This window comes from Pongo abelii, chromosome 11 (assembly GCF_028885655.2).
Source record: "Pongo abelii isolate AG06213 chromosome 11, NHGRI_mPonAbe1-v2.0_pri, whole genome shotgun sequence".
Taxonomy (NCBI): domain Eukaryota; kingdom Metazoa; phylum Chordata; class Mammalia; order Primates; family Hominidae; genus Pongo; species Pongo abelii.
The window spans coordinates 72,236,895-72,254,941 of record NC_071996.2 but is presented as its reverse complement, the minus strand read 5'-3'; the positions used below and the strand labels follow the sequence as shown (position 1 = coordinate 72,254,941).

The 18,047-nt window shown below is 38.9% G+C and overlaps 1 protein-coding gene across 3 annotated transcripts in view; it reads left to right on the top strand.

Annotated features, from left to right (window-relative positions):
* Positions 1 to 18,047, top strand: part of CFAP210 (cilia and flagella associated protein 210) — a 54,016-nt gene that overhangs the window by 832 nt on the left and 35,137 nt on the right. The window contains exon 2 of one of the 3 annotated variants that reach the window (XM_002812571.5): positions 13,343 to 13,569. The exons of 1 other annotated variant lie outside the window; for it this stretch is intronic. In XM_002812571.5, coding sequence (XP_002812617.4) covers positions 13,343 to 13,569 — 227 coding nt within the window. The remainder of the gene's footprint in view (positions 1 to 13,342; positions 13,570 to 18,047) is intronic. One more of the 3 variants, XM_054549475.2, reaches the window with a different exon arrangement.

Here is an 18,047-nt window from a genome sequence, read left to right as displayed (position 1 = left end):
GTTTCTTACGTCTGTAAATTAGCAATTAATGTTGTCATGGTGACAACTAGAACTTTGGCAATTTGAAGTATCTTCATGTCATTGCCCGAGCTTCTGTAGCAATAGTGCCCCCTGCACCAGATGCAGAGTGACAGCCAGTCATTCTTCACTAGTGGATATTTATGCAGTGGAGGTTTTATGAGGTTAGCAGCGGACTTTTGCCATGTAAAAGGAAAGAAACAGTACCAACATGGCCAGTATTGGAAAAGCACAATTACTCCCACACATTCATTTTCCTGCGTATGCATTTCTGCAGTACCTGGTTTAGATTTACCTAATAGTTGTTAAATAATGTTTTGTGGCAACTAGCTCAAAAGCTTCCATCTGAGCCTCATTGCTAAATTTTAATCTCCATTTTTAGGGGAAGGCTAAGTTGGAGAGAGGTTCAGAGACGTGTGCAGCTATTTGTAAAACAAATAATTTATAAAGATTTAGTGGGGTGACATCAGCCAGAATGGTGAAATTGGATCTATGCCTGAAATCCTCTCCTCCATAAAATCAACAAGAACAGTGGCAAAAATCATCAATATCGACTTTTTCAGAACTCTGGAAATTAACCAAAGGCTTGCAACAATCTGTAGAGTGTTTACTAAGGAAAAACAGCTGGATTTTTCTAACAACAGCAAGGTTTTTGGCATTTTAACTTGCCATAGTCCTATACTTTTCTCCCAGCCCCATGGCAGCCTAGATAACCACAGCAATCACAGTGAAAAACAGTGACTTAGCAACTTGTAGAGGGGACAAAACAGAATTTGACCCACTCCAAAGCCAGACAACTGTTATTATTCGACATGTCTGATAGTTCCTTGGAAAATCTCACTCATGAGGCTTATTGTTATTTAGTCTGACTTCAAACTCACCAAGTATGTTTGTCAAATGATCAGTGGCAATTTTAAATATCACAGCTATCAGAGGCAGTGCTGTAGTTTGAATGTGTCCTCTAAAAAGCATGTGTGGGAACTTAATCCGCAATGTAAAAATGTTGGAAGGTAGGAACTAATGACAGGTGATAGGCCGTGAGGGCAGAGTAAAGGGATTAATGCCATTATCTGGGGAGTGGGTTCATTATAAAAGTGGGAAAGTTGGCCCTCTTCTCTCTCTCTCTCTGTCTCTGTGTGTGATGTGTGTGTGTGTGTGTGTGTCTGTTGCCCTCTCTTTGCCCTTTTGCCATGTAATGCTGCCCTGTCTTTGCCCTTTTGCCATGTAATGCCTTCCATCATGTTATGATGCGGCAAGAAGGCCCCTGCCAGATGCTGGCACCTTGATACTGGCTTTCTCAGCCTCCAGAACCATGAGCCAATAAATTTCTATTCCTTATGAATTACCCAGTCTCAGGTATTCTGTTATAACAGCATGAAACAGGCAGGCAGTGATACAGTTGGGAGGCAAACAACAAGCTGACCGAAAATCTTAAAAGGATCAGTTGGGAAGTGATATGTCCATAGGGGGCTTTGGAAAGCTCCTGACATATTCCTGGGAATCTAGAAGGCCAAGTGCATGCATAGAGCTACGTACATGCCCAGGAAAGACCTGAAAATGCCTCTCACTTATGACTTACCTTGAGACTCTGTTTAAGAAAGAAGTAGACGCTAAGATGGAGTTGTAAATTGCCTGCCCGAGCATTGAAGGCATGCCTTAATACTCATAGACAGTCCTTTGGCAAAGACTGGGAGACTTGTTAGTTCCAGTCATCCAAAGATATGTCTTTCTAGTTATTAGCTGACCACTAAGCAAACTAGAGACTCCAGTGACTCCAGTGGCCACATGTGACAAAGAATACAGACTACAGAATTGGTTCAGAGAAGTCCTGAAACAAACAATAACAGCAGGAATGAGAAACTTTGGGTGTATGTGGAAATCTGATTTCCAGAGTTGACACATATATGTACAGTTTTTAATAAAAATTATGAAAGATGAAAAGAAATAAAGTATGACCCAAACACAAGAAAAAGGTTTCAATAGAAAGTGTCTTTGAAATGGACTCCACCAAGTTGAAGGCGTCCTCAATAATCGTCTTTTGGCTCAGTGGAAGTCTGGCCGTTTTGTGCTCGTTGAATGGGTGGAAGAGGGAAAGGGGGAGTGGAAGTGGTGGGGAGGATGTCTACAGAAGTAGGGGTGGAGAAAAGATAGGAAATCAGAGACCGCCCCCCAACTGACCTAAAACTGTGTAGTTGCAGTTGTTGTAAGCCCAGATGTTGGATTCACTAGATACAAACTTTTGTAAATTTATAGCTATTGTAAATATATTTAAAGAACTAAAACAAAAGTCTAAAGAACTATAGAAAAGTATTAAGAATGTTGTCTTACCAAATAGAGGAAATCAATGAATATTTTAAAAAATTATAAAAAGGAACTGAACAGAAATGTTGGAGTTGAAAAGCACAATAACTGAATTAAAAAATTCAATAGAGGGATCAATAGCAGATTTGAACTTGCAGAAGAAATAATCAGTGAACTTGAAGATAAGTCAATTGAGATTATTCAGTCTCAGAATAATGAGAAAGAAAAAAAGATAAAAGAATGAAGAAAAATAAGCAGATCTTCAGAGAAATGTAGGGCACCAGCAAATATGCCAACATAAATGTAACAAGTTCTGGAAGAAAAAGAGCAGAGAAAGGGGTAGAAAAATTTGAAGAATTAATGGCCGAAAGCTTTCCAAATTTGATGAAAAACATTACACAATCAAAAGGCTCAGTGATCCTCTAAGTATGGTAAACTCAACTCAAAGAGATCAACAGCTGTACACATCATGATAAAACTGTTGAAAGCTAAAGACAGAGAAAATCTTGAAAGCACAGAAGAGAAATGACATTACATAAAAGTAATCCTCAATAAGATTAACAACAAATTTCTTATAAGAAATTATGGAGTCCAGGGGCAGCAGGCTGATATATTCAAAGTACTGAAAGAAAAAGTCTTCAAGAATTCTTTTTTTTTTTTTTTTTTTTTTTGAGACAGAGTCTTGCTCTTGTCACCCAGGCTGGAGTGCAGTGGCATGATCTCGGCTCACTGCAACCTCCGCCTCCCAGGTTCAAGTGATTCTCCTGCCTCAGCCTCCTGAGTAGCTGGGATTACAGGCACCCGCCACCACACCTGGTTAGTAGAGACGAGGTTTTGTACTTTTAGTAGAGACGGGGTTTTGCCATGTTGGCCAGGCATGTCTCAAACTCCTGACCTCAGGTGATCCCACCTTCAATTATTAATTGAAAAAATTCTCACAAAGAAAAACTGGGTACCAGATGGCTTCATTGGCTAATTCTACTAAATGTTTAATGAAATGTTAACATAAATCCTTCAAAAACTTTTTAAAAAATAAGAGGAAGGAGCACTTTCCAACACATTCTATAAGGGCAGTATTACCCTGATACCAGCATCAGACAAAGATATCACAAGAAAACTATAGATCATTATCCTTTATGAATAGAGATGCAAAAATCTTCAACATAGTTTTAGCACATCAGCTAAATGTGGCACACACCTCCCAGCTACTTGGGATGCTGAAGTGGGAGGACCACTTGAGGCCAGGAATTTGAGGCTGTAATGTGCTATGGACACACTTGTAAATAGCCACTGCGCTCCAGCCTGGGCAACATAGCAAGACCCCATCTCAAAAAATAAGTTAATCAATTAAATAAAATACTAGCAAGCCAAATCCAACAACATATAAAAAATTATTATATACCATGACCAAGTGGTATTTATCCCAAGAATGCAAGGTTTGTTTAAAAACAATTAAGGTAGTACACTGTATAAATAGAATAAATAACAAAACTACATGATTATCCTAATAGAAAAAACATTTGACAAATCTAACATCCATTTATGATAAAAACAACAAACTAGGAATAGAAGGGAATTTTCTTAACCTGATGAAGGGGACCTATGAAAAGCCCATAGCTAACATCATAATTAATGGTGATAGACTGAAAGCCTGATCAGGAAAAGACAAGTATGCCTGCTTTCATCACTTCTGTTTAACACCATACTGGAAATTCTAGCCATGGCATTTAGGCAAGCAAAACAAAAGGCCATCCAGATTGGAAAGGAAGAAATAAAACTTTCTATATTCACAGATGACATGATATTCTATATTAAAAATCCTAAAGAATGTACTAAACATTTATAAGATCTAATAAAGTTTAGTGGCGTTGAAAGATGATCAATTTACAAAATTGTATTTCTGTACACTTGCAATGAACAATCTGATGATGAACTTAAGAAAACAATCCCATTTACAATAGCACCAAAATACTTAGGAAAAGTTTTTGTTTCTAAAGAAAAATACTTAGGAATAAGCAAAAATTTACCCTTTAAAAAACTACAAAACATTATTGAAAAAATTAAAGATATAAATAAATGGAAAGACATCTCGATATAGTTTGGATGTGTCCTGACCCAAATCTCAACTTGAATTGTATCTCCCAAAATTCCCATGAGTTGTGGGAGGGACCCAGGGGGAGATAATTGAATCATGGGGGCCAGTCTTTCCCGTGCTATTCTTGTGATAGTAATTAAGTCTTACGAGATCAATGGGTTTATCAGGGATTTCCACTTTTGCTTCTTCCTCATTTTCTCTTGCCACAACCATGTAAGAAGTGTCTTTCAACTCCTGCCATGATTCTGAGGCCTCCCCAGCCATGTGGAACTGTAGGTCTAACTAAACCTCTTTTTCCCAGTCTTGGGTATGTCTTTATCAGCAGTGTGAAAACGGACTAATACAGTAAATTGGTACCAGCAGAGTGGGGCACTGCTGAAAAGATAACTGAAAATGTGGAAGCGACTTTGGCACAGGGTAACAGGCAGAGTGGAACAGTTTGAAGAGCTCAGAAGAAGACAGGAAAATGTGGGAAAGTTTGGAACTTCCTAGAGACTTGTTGAATGGCTTTGACCAAAATGCTGATAGTGACATGGACAATAAAATCCAGGCTGAGATGGTCTCAGATGGAGATGAGGAACTTTTTGGAAACTGGAGTAAAGGTGATTCTTGCTATGTTTTAGCAAAAAGACTAGCGTCATTTTACCTCTGCCCTAGAGATTTGTGGAACTTTGAGAAAGATGATTTAGGGTATCTGGCAGAAGAAATTTCTAAGCAGCAAAGCATTCAAGAGGTGAGTTGGATACTGTTAAGGGCATTCAGTTTTAAAAGGGAAGCAGAGCATAAAAATTCAGAAAATTTGTAGCCTGATCTGGCAGAAGAAATTTCTAAGCAGCAAAGCATTCAAGAGGTGAGTTGGGTACTGTTAAGGGCATTCAGTTTCAAAAGGGAAACAGAGCATAAAAATTCAGAAAATTTGTAGCCTGACTATGCAATAGAAAAGAAAAACCAGTTTTCTGGGGAGAAATTCAAGCCAGCTGCAGAAATCTGCATAAGCATCAAGGAGCCTAATGTTAATCCCCAGGACCATGGGGAAAATGTCTCCAGGCCATGTCAGAGACCTTCACAGCAGCCCCTCCTGTCACAGGCCCAGAGATCCAGGAGGAAAAAATGGTTTTATGGGCCAGGCCCAGGGTCCCTGTGCTGTGTGCAGCCTATAGACTTGGTGCCCTGTGTCCCAGCTGCTCCAGCCATGGCTGAAAGGGGCCAATGTAGAGCTCATGCTGTGGCTTCAGAGGGTGGAGGCCCCAAGCCTTGGCAGCTTCCACATGGTATTGAGCCTGTGGGTGCACAGAAGTCAAGAACTGAGGTTTGGGAACCTCCACCTAGAGTTCAGAAGATGTATGGAAATGCCTGGCTGCCCAGGCAAAAGTTTGCTGCAGAGGCAGGGCCCTCATGGAGAACCTCTGCTAGGGCAATGCAGAAGGGAATTGTGGGGTCGGAGCTCCCATGTAGAGTCCCTAATGGGGCATTATCTAGTGGAGCTGTGAGAAGAGGGCTACCGTCCTTCAGACCCCAGCATGGTAGATCCACTGACAGCTTGCACCATGCACCTGGAAAAGCTGCAGACACTCAATGCCAGTCCGTGAAAGCAGCCAGGAGGGAGGCTGTACCCTGCAAGGCCACAGGGGCAGAACTGCCAAAGACCATGGGTACCCCCCTTTTGCATCAGCGTGACCTGAATGTGAGACCTAGAGTCAAAGGAGATCATTTTGGAGCTTTAAAATTTGATTGTCCTGCTGGATTTTGGACTTGCATGGGTCCTGTAGCCCCTTTGTTTTGGCCAATGTCTCCCATTTGGAATGGCTGTATTTACCCAATACCTGTACCCCTATCGGGTATTTACCCTATTGGGGTAAATACCTTTACCCCAATACTGTACCCCTAGTAAGTAACTGCTTGCTTTTGATTTTACAGGCTCGTAGGCAGAAGAGACTTGCCTTGTCTCAGATGAGACTTTGGACTATGGACTTTTGGGTTAATGCTGAAATGAGTTAAGACTTTGGGGGACTGTTGTGAAGGCATGATTGGTTTTGAAATGTGAGGACATGAGATTTAGAGGGGGCCAGGGACAGAATGATATGGTTTGGCTGTGTCCCCACCCAAATCTCAACTTGATTTCTCCCAGAATTCCTACATGTTGTGGGAGGGACCCAGGGAGAGGTAATTGAATCATGGGGGCTGGTCTTTACCATGCCATTCTTATAATAGTGAATACGTCTCATGAGATCTGATGGGATTATCAGGGCCTTCCGCTTTTGCTTCTTCCTCGTTTTCTCTTGCTGCCACCATGTAAGAAGTGCCTTTCGCCTCTCACCATGATTCTGAGGCCTCCCCAGCCATGTGGAACTGTTAAGTCCAACTAAACCTTTTTTTCTGTCCAGTCTCGGGTATGTCTTTATCAGCAGCATGAAAATAGACTAATACACATTTCGTGTTAATGGGCTGGGAAATTTAGTATTGTTAAGATGGTTTGAATATTTGTCCCCTTCAAAACTCATGTTGAAAATTAATTCCCAAAATGACAGTATTGAGAGGTGGGGCCTTTAAGAAGTGATTGGGTCATGAGGGATCTGCTCTCATGAATGGATTAGAAATGGGGTCTTGCTGTGAATGGATTAATGGCTTATGCTGGAAGTGGGACTGTTGGCTTCATAAGAAGAGGAAGAGAGATCTGAGCTAGCATCCTCAGCCCCTTTGCCATATGATGCCCTGCATTACTTCCAGACTGCAGAGAGACCTTACCAGCAAGAAAGCCCTCACCAAATGCAGCCCCTCAACCTTACACTTCTGAGCCTCTATAATTCTAAGAAATAAAATCGTTTTCTTTATAAATTATCTAGTTTCAGATATTCTGTTAAAGCAACAGAAAATGGACTAAGACAGATGGCAATACTTCCCAAATTGATCTACACATTCAACACAATTCCTATCAAAATTGTACTTGGCTTTTTTGTTGATATCGACAAGCTGATCTTAGAATTCATATGGAAATGAAAAAGACAATAGAATAGCTAAAACAATTTTGAATCAGAAGAAATATTAATAAGTAGGAGGACTCATACTTCATGATATTAAGACTTACTACAAAGCTACACTCATTGGCTGGACATGGGAATGTGCACCTATAGTCCCAGCTACTCAGGTGGTTGTGGCCAGAAGGATCACTTGAGACCAGGAGTTCGAGGGTGTAGTGCACAATGGTTGTGCTTATGAATAGCCGCTGCACTCCAGCCAGGGCTACATAGAGAGACCCTGTTTCTTTTTTTTTTTTTTTTTTATTATACTTTAAGTTTTAGGGTACATGTGCACAATGTGCAGGTTAGTTACATATGTATACATGTGCCATGCTGATGTGCTGCACCCATTAACTCGCCATTTAACATTAGGTATATCTCCTAATGCTATCTCTCCCCTCTCCCCCCACCCCACAACAGTCCCCAGAGTGTGATGTTCCCCTTCCTGTGTCCATGTGTTCTCATTGTTCAATTCCCATCTATGAGTGAGAATATGCAGTGTTTGGTTTTTTGTCCTTGCGATAGTTTACTGAGAATGATGATTTCCAATTTCATCTGTGTCCCTACAAAGGACATGAACTCATCATTTTTTATGGCTGCATAGTATTCCATGGTGTATATGTGCCACATTTTCTTAATCCAGTCTATCATTGTTGGACATTTGGGTTGGTTCCAAGTCTTTGCTATTGTGAATAGTGCCGCAGTAAACATACGTGTGCATGTGTCTTTATAGCAGCATGATTTATAGTCCTTTGGGTATATACCCAGTAATGGGATGGCTGGATCAAATGGTATTTCTAGTTCTAGATCCCTGAGGAATCGCCCCACTGACTTCTACAATGGTTGAACTAGTTTACAGTCCCACCAACAGTGTAAAAGTGTTCCTATTTCTCCACATCCTCTCCAGCACCTGTTGTTTCCTGACTTTTTAATGATCGCCATTCTAACTGTTGTGAGATGGTATCTCATTGTGGTTTTGATTTGCATTTCTCTGATGGCCAGTGATGATGAGCATTTTTTCATGTGTCTTTTGGCTGCATAAATGTCTTCTTTTGAGAAGTGGAGAGACCCTGTTTCTAAAAACAATAAAAAAAAAAAACTATAGTCACCAAGAGATTGTGGTGTTGGCTTAAGGAAAGACATATAGATGAGTGTAATGAAATAATAGAAATAATGAAATAAACCCATACATCTGTACTAAGTGGGTTTTGACAAGAATGTTAATGCAATGGGGAAAGAGTAGAATTTTTAACAAATGGTGCTGGGATAAGTGAATATCCATATGCAAAATAATGAATTTTGACTCCCAAATTTACAGACACCTCACACCACATACAAATATTAGTTTGAAATGAATCATATAACTAAATGTAAAAGCTAGAACTATAAAACTATTAGAAGAAAACTTACACATACATCTTTATTATCTTGGATTAGGCAACAATTTCTTAGATATGACACCAGAAGCACAATCAACCCAAGAAAAATAGATTTGGCCTTCCTCAAAATTGAAAACTTTAGTGTTAATACATCAAAGAACACTATCAAAAAGTGCAAATACATCCACCGAATGGGAGAAGATATTTGTAAATTATATATATGCTAAGGATCTATAATCCAGATTATAAAGAATTCTTACAACTCAACAATAAAAAGACAGCCCATTTTTAAAAAGGGACAAATGATTTGAACTGATATTTCTCCAAACAAGATGTACAAATAGCCAATAAGCACATGAAATGATGCTCAACTTCATTAGCTATTATAGAAATACAAATCAACACTACAGTGAGATACTACTTCCCACCCACTAGGATGAGTGAAAAAATAAAGGGACAGTAATAACTGTTGGGAAGGATGTGGAGAAATTGAAACCTTCATATGTTGTTAGTGGAAATGTAAAATAGTACAGCTACTTTGAAAAACAATTTGGTACTTTCTCAAAATGTTAAATATGGAGTTATAATTATGTTCCTAAGCATATACCAAAGATGATGAAAAACATATGTCCACACAAAAACCTGTGAATGTTCATAACAGAATTATTCATAATAGTCAAAAGGTGGAAACACCCCTAATGTCCATCAGCTGATGAATGGATAAACAAAATGTGGTACATCTATAGAATGGAATATTACTCAGCCATAAAAAGGAATTAGGGCCAGGCGTGGTTGCTCACACCTGTAATCGCAGCACTTTGGGGGGCCAAGGCAGGTGGATCACTTGAGGCCAAGAGTTTGAGACCAGCCTGGCCAACACAGTGAAACCCCATGTCTACTAAAAATACAAAAAAAATTAGCTGGGCGTGGTGGTGCACGACTGTAGTCCCAGCTACTTGGGAGGCTAGGCAGGAGAATTGCTTGAGCCCGAGAGATGGAGGTTGCAGTGAGCCGAGATTGTGCCACCGCTCTCCAGCCTGGGCGATGGAGACAGACTCATCTCAACAACAACAACAATAACAACAACAACAACAGCAACAACAACAACAACAAAAAGGAATCAAGTATTGATACATTCTACAATGTGAATGAACCTTGAAAATGTTATTTGAGTGAAATAAGCCAGATATAAAATGCCACATATTGTATGATTCCATGCACATGAAATGTCTCGAATGGGCAAATCCGTAGAGCCAGAAAGTAGATTAGTGGTTACCAGGAGCTATGAGGAGGAGAAGGCTGCTAATGCCTACAGAGTTTCCTTCTGGAGTGATGAAAATGTTCTGAATTAGATAGTAGTGATAGTTGCCCAGCTTTGACAGTAGAGTAAAAACCATTGAATGCTACTCTTCACAGTGACGGATTTTTATGTGTATTATAACTCAATAAAAAGTTTATCTAATCCATGGAAAATGTGTCAATATGGCAGGCACATGGACTGACTTTAGACACTTTTAGGTAACTTGCCACTGCTTTTGTCCCCTCTCTCCTGCTTGCGAGTCTGCCTATTTATATTCTCTCTCTGTCCATCTGTCTCTGTCTTTCATGTCCCTTCATTCAGCTGTGGCCTGCCCTTCTTCAACTTCTCTAACAGCCTCTACTGACATTGTATGAGAGCTACTGTGGGGTAGGAATCTTGGAAGTAAGATTGCCCTCTAAGAGCTAAATTTTACATCAACCAGTGGATTAAAGTGGGGATATATGAAATCATCTATAGCTCTGATCTCAACCAGGGCTCTCCTCATCTTCAAAGATATGGGGAACTTGCCCCAACTTCAGTGGCCCGAGATAGTAAAAAGCCTTTCCCAAGCTTTCTGTGGGCTTTTTTTTTCTTTGTGGTTACCCAACTCTATTCCCACATTTGTGGTTTTTCTCTGTTCCTGTATCAGAGTCCATGAAAAGATCTACTTGAATAAAACATCCTGTGAACAGTTACTCTACTAAAGATTTGAGATGTCAAAGAGGAGGGATCACACTTTGCAGTGCATAGCTTTCTAACATCCTGTTCTCCTGCCACCGCTGCCAAGGCCCACTTACCACTGTATACTTTGTAGAGAGCAGCTCCTGCCAAAATAGGCCATGTGCTATACTGACCCTCTTTAGAATTTTAGTGAATTAAGTTTAGAATGACTCTTGGGTCAGGCAAAGATATTAACGTGCCTAGCAATTTGTTAATCAAAAGAAGGATGGTTTAACTTAGAGGCCGTTGTTTGGTTAGCTTCTGATTGCAGGTAACACAAGCCAAGTTGAGCTGGTTTAGGCAAAATAAAAGAAATTTGTTACAAGGCTGTAAGGATGTATTGGTCATGACTCTAAGTAGAACAGTGTTCTGAATCAAGTTACACCGCAATCCCCAGATACGGGAGACACAGTATTCTCCTTTTTATTGTAACTACTGTGAGTTAGATTAGTCATTTGCAACTAAAGAGTCATGATGATACTCTTTGCAACTAAAGAGTCATGATAAAGTCAGCTTTGTTTGGCTTTATTCTGCATGCAGAGGTTTGGTATATGGTAGGCAAGATAGTGCCTGTGGTTGTAAACTCACACTTTAGTTTAGTCACCAAGTTCTCACCTCTACCTGCCTTAATTTAAACCCCAAGAAGACTTTATTTGGTCCTAATGGCTTTTCTTTCAGTATCTTTCTCTTTCTGGAACTATGTGATTTTCTTGCTTCTGCCTTTCTCTCTACTTGTTTCATTCTTCTCCTCATACTAATAGTAAAAATAATAATAGCTAATATTTGTTGAGAACATATTATATACCAGGCGCTAGTCTTAAATTCTTTACATACAGTAGATACTGTTAATGACCCCAGTTTGCAATTAAGGAAACAGATTCAGAAGGGTAAAATAATTTTATCTAGATTCATATAGTTAATATATGGTACGTTCAGAAAAAGTTCAGGTAGTCTGACTCCAGAATCCACACTCTTACCCACCCTGCTGTCCTACCTTTGTTATGCCTGTGGCCACCCATCATTGTTCAAACGCCTTTCCTATTTTGGTGAATTTCCTTCCTTTGATGTCTTACCTCCTTAAGATAGAAGGCAGAATTCACTTTTTCAGCCGCCCTTACAGTTAGAGTGCAAGCATGGGACAAAGACTCAGCCAATCAATTTTACATATGCCAGATTTATATCCTGAAGAGAGCAATATAACGAAGTAAACAGCATGTTGAATCAGCTTGTGTGTGTGTGTGTGTGTGTGTGTGTGTCTGTGTAGAAAATGGCAACAACAGAGTACCAATTTCAGAGGCAACAGTGGTGAAGATTCAAGTATTCAAGTATATGGTATCCAGTGGGGCAAGTTGTAAATGGGGCAAGTTGAGATGACCACACAAAGCCAGTTGCCATGGGCCCTCACTGGAACCTCATGATGTGGTTTGTATGATGTCTTGCATATATAGCTTATAAGGATGACTATGGCTTTCTAGGAGATTGAGTCCATTACTTTAATGCCCCTTAATTAATTCCTTTTCTGCCTAAACTAGTTAGAGTAAGTTTGGCTGTTAGTAATTAAGAACCTTGATCGATTAAAAGGGTAGGACCGTTTTTCCAAGGAGATCTGTTATGAGTTCCACTGTGTCATTTAGGATGCTTTGAATTCATATAACGGAACACCCAACTCAATCATCTTCAAAAATAAGAACATTTTTTAACTTTATAACAGGAACTCCAGGCTTCAGGTAGTTGATTAGCAGAATAATGAGATCATCATTGCCTCAGATTCTCTCGTTGTTTCTTCTTTGCAGTAACAGCTTCTTTGCAATAATAGCTTCATTCAAGGCTGGTTTCTCTTCTGGTCATAGCTGTTTATCTGTCTTTCTTTCTTCCTTGTTCGTACTTAGCTTGAGAGTCTTTTGGATATCTCTCCCAGAAGAACAAGGAAGAACTTTTCTAAAAGTTGCAAGTAAACCTTTTGTCCTGTTTCTTTGCTTTTTAAAGAAATAATGATTGACAATGGAGATACAAGTGTTCTTAAACCAATTAGGCCCACCCTGGGACTATAGTGAGTTCTCCAAATTACGTTGCTGCTGCTCAGTGGGAAGAGGTTGAATAGAGTCAGTCATAGTGCCTACAGCCCCAAAAGATGAACACCCACAAAGTTATCCATTTATAAACTGCCACTTTGTTAACTTTGAAAAATACTTTTATAACAAGCTGTTGGGATAGGTATTACTAGGAGATCTCTATTTTAAAGATGAGGATACTGAGATTCCAAAAAGTTAAATGACTTGCCCAAGTTTACACAGTAAGGAAGTGATTAAGCAAGGACTCAAATATATGCCTTCTGATTTCAAGGCTTTGTATTTTTTTTTTTCACTTAATCATAGCTGTTCTTAGGATAACAAGAGTAAATTAAGTATTTGAAATAATTTCCAGTTATCATGCCAATATCCGAACTTCTGAGACGAATATCACTTAAACTGTTCCTGTAAGTCTTTAATAATCATTTTTTACAATTTATTAGAAATAAGAAAGTCTGAAGAAGATCAAGTTCTCTATCTGCCTCTTCTACCTAGCAAAGTAGATCTCCAGCAGGTCACCATAATTCCACACAATGAGTGGAAAAGGATTCAAGATAGCCTTGACAGGTTGACAAGAGAAGCAGCATGCCTCCGTGCAGAAAGAAAGGCAAAGAAAGAAATGCATTTGCGATCTCAAGAAGTGGTAAAACATTGGACTAATACATATGCAGTAAGTATTAACCATCCAGGAGTACACATGCACTGAAGACTTACTCTTGTTTCTTAGTACTCTTATGCTTCTTTTTACAAATTTTTTTACATGTAAAATTTTATAAAAATGCATTGAAACACATTTTCAACAGTGTTATTTAGGTATAAGTGATATACAATGAATTGGACATATTTAAAATGTACAATCCTATAATTTTGACATATGTATAAACCCCCAAAACCATTATTACTATTAGGATAATGAACATGTTCTTCACCCCAAAATTTCCTCATGACCTGTTTTATTCCCTCTCATTCCTCCCTGCTCCTCCTCCGGATCCTTAGGTAACCACTGATCTGCTTCCTATTACAGATTTCATTCAACACAATTACTTTGAGATTCATTCATGTTGTGGGTATCAATTGTTAATTTTTATTGCTGAATCGTATTCCATTGTATGGATATACCACAGTTTGTTTATTTGGTCACTTTTTGATGGTTGACATCAATGAAACGTTGACATTTCAGCTGTTTCCCTTTTTGGCTATTACAAACAAAGCTGCTATGAACATTCACATATAAGTCTATGTATGGACATATGCTTCCATTTCTCTTAGTAAATATCTTCGTGTAGAATAGCTGTCTTTTATGATAGGTGTATATTTAACTTTGTAAGAAACTTCCAAACTGTTATCCAAAGTAGTTGTAATTTTGCATTCCCAATAGTAATCTTTGAGAGTTCTGTTTCCTCTCCATCCTCAACAACACTTGGTATAGTTGGCCTTTTTAATTATAAACATTCTAATAGGTGTGAAATATCTCATTATAGTTTTAATTTGAATTTCTCTAAGTAAAAATGATGTTGAATACCTCTTCCTGAACTTATTTTCTACCAGTATATCTTCTTTGGTGATGTATCCATTCAAATATTTTTCCCATTTTAAAATTAGTTTTATTGTTGAGCTTAGATAATTTTTAAACTATATTCCAAATACAAATTCATTATTAGGTATTTGACTTGAAAATATTTTCTCCCACTCTATGTCTTGACTTTTCATTTCCTTACTGTGTCTTTTGAAAAGCAAAAGTTTTTACTTTTAGTGAAGTATGGTTTATCAGTTTTTCTTGTATATATCATTCTTTTAGTGGCTTATCCAAGAAATCTTTACCTAATCTAATGTCATAAAGATTTTCTCCTATGTTTTCTTTTAGAAGTTTTAAAATTTTATATTTCATCAAATACCGCATGTTCTCATTTGTAAGTGGGAGGTAAATGCTGAGTACACATGGACACAAAGAAGGTAACAGTAGACACTGGCACCTTTTTTTTTTTTTTTTTTTTTGAGATGGAGTCTCGCTCTGTCGCCCAGGCTAGAGTGCAGTGGCGCAATCTCGGCTCACTGCAAGCTCCACCTCCAGGGTTCACGCCATTCTCCTGCCTCAGCCTCCTGAGCAGCTGGGACTACAGGCATCCGCAACCATGCCTGGGTAATTTTTTGTATTTTTTTTTTGTAGAGACGGGTTTTCACCGTGTTAGCTAGGATGGTCTTGATCTCCTGACCTCGTGATCCACCCACCTCGGCCTCCCAAAGTGCTGGGATTACAGGCCTGAGCCACTGCGCCCAGCCGACACTGGCACCTGCTTAAGGATGGAGGAGGGTGGGAGGAAGATGACGACTGGATATTATGCTGATTACCTGGGTGACAAAATTATCTGCACACCAAATCCTCGTGACATGCAATTTACCTGTGTAACAAACCTGCACATGTAACCTTTGAACCTAAAATAAAAGTTGGAGAGAAATATATATTTTTTGGTTTCCTGTATAGGTCTATGAACCATTTTAAATATATGCTTATATGCAGTGAGGTATTGATTTTTTTTGTTTTTGTGTATGAAGATCAATTTTTCTTGCATAATTTATTGAAAATAACATTCTTTATCCACTGCATTGCCTTTGAACTTTTTTTGAAAATCCACTTGCGTATATATATTCAGGCGACATTTCTGCACTATCTATTCTGTTTTATTGCTCTATTTATCTGTCTTCAATAATACACTGTCTTGATGACTGTAGATTTAATAATAGGTCTTGAAATCAGTTCTTTTTCAAAGTTATTTTCGCTATTCTAGGTCCTTTGCACATCCTTATGATTCTTTTAATTTTAATTTTTTATTTATTTTTTATTTATTTGAAACGGAGTCTCACTCTGTCGCCTAGTCTGGAGTGCAGTGGTGCGATCTCGGCTCACTGCAACCTCTACCTCCCGGGTTCAAGCAATTCTCCTGCCTCAGCCTCCTGAGTAGCTGGGACTACAGGCCCGCACCATCATGCCCGGCTAATTTTTGTATTTTTAGTACAGACGGGGTTTCACCATGTTGGCCAGGCTGGTCTCGAACTCCTGACTTCAAGTGATCTGCCAGCCTTGGCCTCCCAAAGTGCCAGGATTACAGGCGTGAGACACTGCACCTGGCCGTTATGAAATTTACAATTTGCTTGTCAATTCATGCAAAAAAGCCAGCTGGAATTTTTATTGGGATTGTGTTGAATCTCTAGATCAATTTGGAGATAGTTACATTTTGACAATATTGAATCTTCTGAACCATGAACATACTCTCTCCATTTGTTTAAGACTTAATTTCTTTCTTTCTTTTTTTTTTTTTTTTTGCGACGGAGTTTTGCTTTTGTTGCCCAGGCTGGAGTGTAATGGCAAGGTCTCGGCTCACTGCAACCTCCGCCTCCCAGGTTCAAGCAATTCTCCTGCCTCAGTCTCCTGGAGTAGCTGAGATTACAGGCATGTGCCACCATGCCTGGCTAATTTTGTATTTTTAGTAGAGACAGGGTTTCTTTATGTTGGTCAGGCTGGTCTCGAACTCCCGACCTCAGGTGATCCGCCCACCTCGGCCTCCAAAGTGCTGGGATTACAGGCGTGAGCCACCGCGCCCAGCCTAAGTCTTATTTTCCATCAGCAGTGTTTTATAGTTTTCAGTATATTGGTTTTATACATCTTTCGTTGGATTTATCCCTAAATATTTCATATTTTTAATATTATGGTAAATGATATTTTTAAAAGTGTCAATCTGCTATTGTTAGCTTTAGAAATACAGTAAATATTTCCTGTATTGATCTGGTTTCCTGCAACATGGCTAATCTCACTAATTAGTTCTAGTCCCTTCTTGGTAGATTCCATCAGATTTCCTACATAGACAATCATGGCATCAGAGAATAAAGACAGTTTTAATTCTTTTTTTTCCAATCTGGATGCCTATTTCTTTTTCTTGACTTACTGCGCTTGCTAGAAGCTCCAATATGATATTGAATAAATGTAGTGAAGGTAGATATTCTTGCCTTATTCCTGACTTTGGGGAAAAAGTACTCATTCTTTCATCTTTAAGTATGATGCTAAGTGTATGGTTTTTGTAGATGTCCCTAATCAAGTTGAAGTTGCCTTCTATATCGAAATTGTTGAGTGTTTTGGTTCTTTTAAAATCAGAAATGGATGTTAGATTTTTTAAAGTACTTTTTTTGATGTCTATTGAGATTATCACGAGGTTCTTATTTTCTAGTTTGTTAAAATTGTGAATTACATTGATTGATTTTTAAATATTCAACCAAGCTTGCATTCCTAAGATAAAACCCCATTGGTCTTAATGTATTATCCTTTTGATGGATTGAATTTGCTAAAATGTTATTAATTTCTGTATCTGTGTTCATGAGGGATATTGGTCCATAGTTTTCTTGAAATATCTTTATCTAGTTTGAGTATCAGAGTAGTGCTGTTTATTGTTACGATGCAGGATTGCGCAGAAAGCCAGAGTACTCGAAACTGTGAAGAATCAAGGCAGCTTCTCGTCATTGGCCTCTGATTTGTCTGTCTCGCCTGCCTCTTCCTCTCTCCGGAACTGCATAGTACTTTTGCTGTGCTCCTCTCTGTGCATCTGCTAGCCTCCCTCTACCTGAGGGTTACAGTAGCCCAGTTTAGCTCCTTATGCATGAATGGGAAACTTCTTTGAAATGGGGAGGTGTCCCCTGACTCCTTTTATTATCTCACCTGGGGAGAAATGCTGGGAAAAGGTAATCCCTCCCTCCACCCTACTTTTCTCCATTGTTTGAGGCACTGAGAGGCAGGGTTATTTTTGTTTTATGATAGAATTATTAAAACTACAGATAGGCATAAACTTAGTCTAGAGAGTTCTCACTTGTTATTTTTTCTTTTTAACATTGCCTGTTTCCTTACTTTGTTGCAGTATACATTATTTATCTTTGGGAAAGGACATAGAAAACTTATAGTACCTTGCTTTAGGAACAATGGTCATAATTTATTAATTATCTTTCTTTTCTCAAAGAGGGAAGAATTATATGATGGACTAATATATGTAACATATGACATTCTGAAAAAGGCAAAACTATAGGGAGAGGAAACAGATCAGTGGTTGCCAGGGCCTACAGGTAGGGGGAGTGGTTGACTGCAAGACATGACGGGATTTTTTGGGA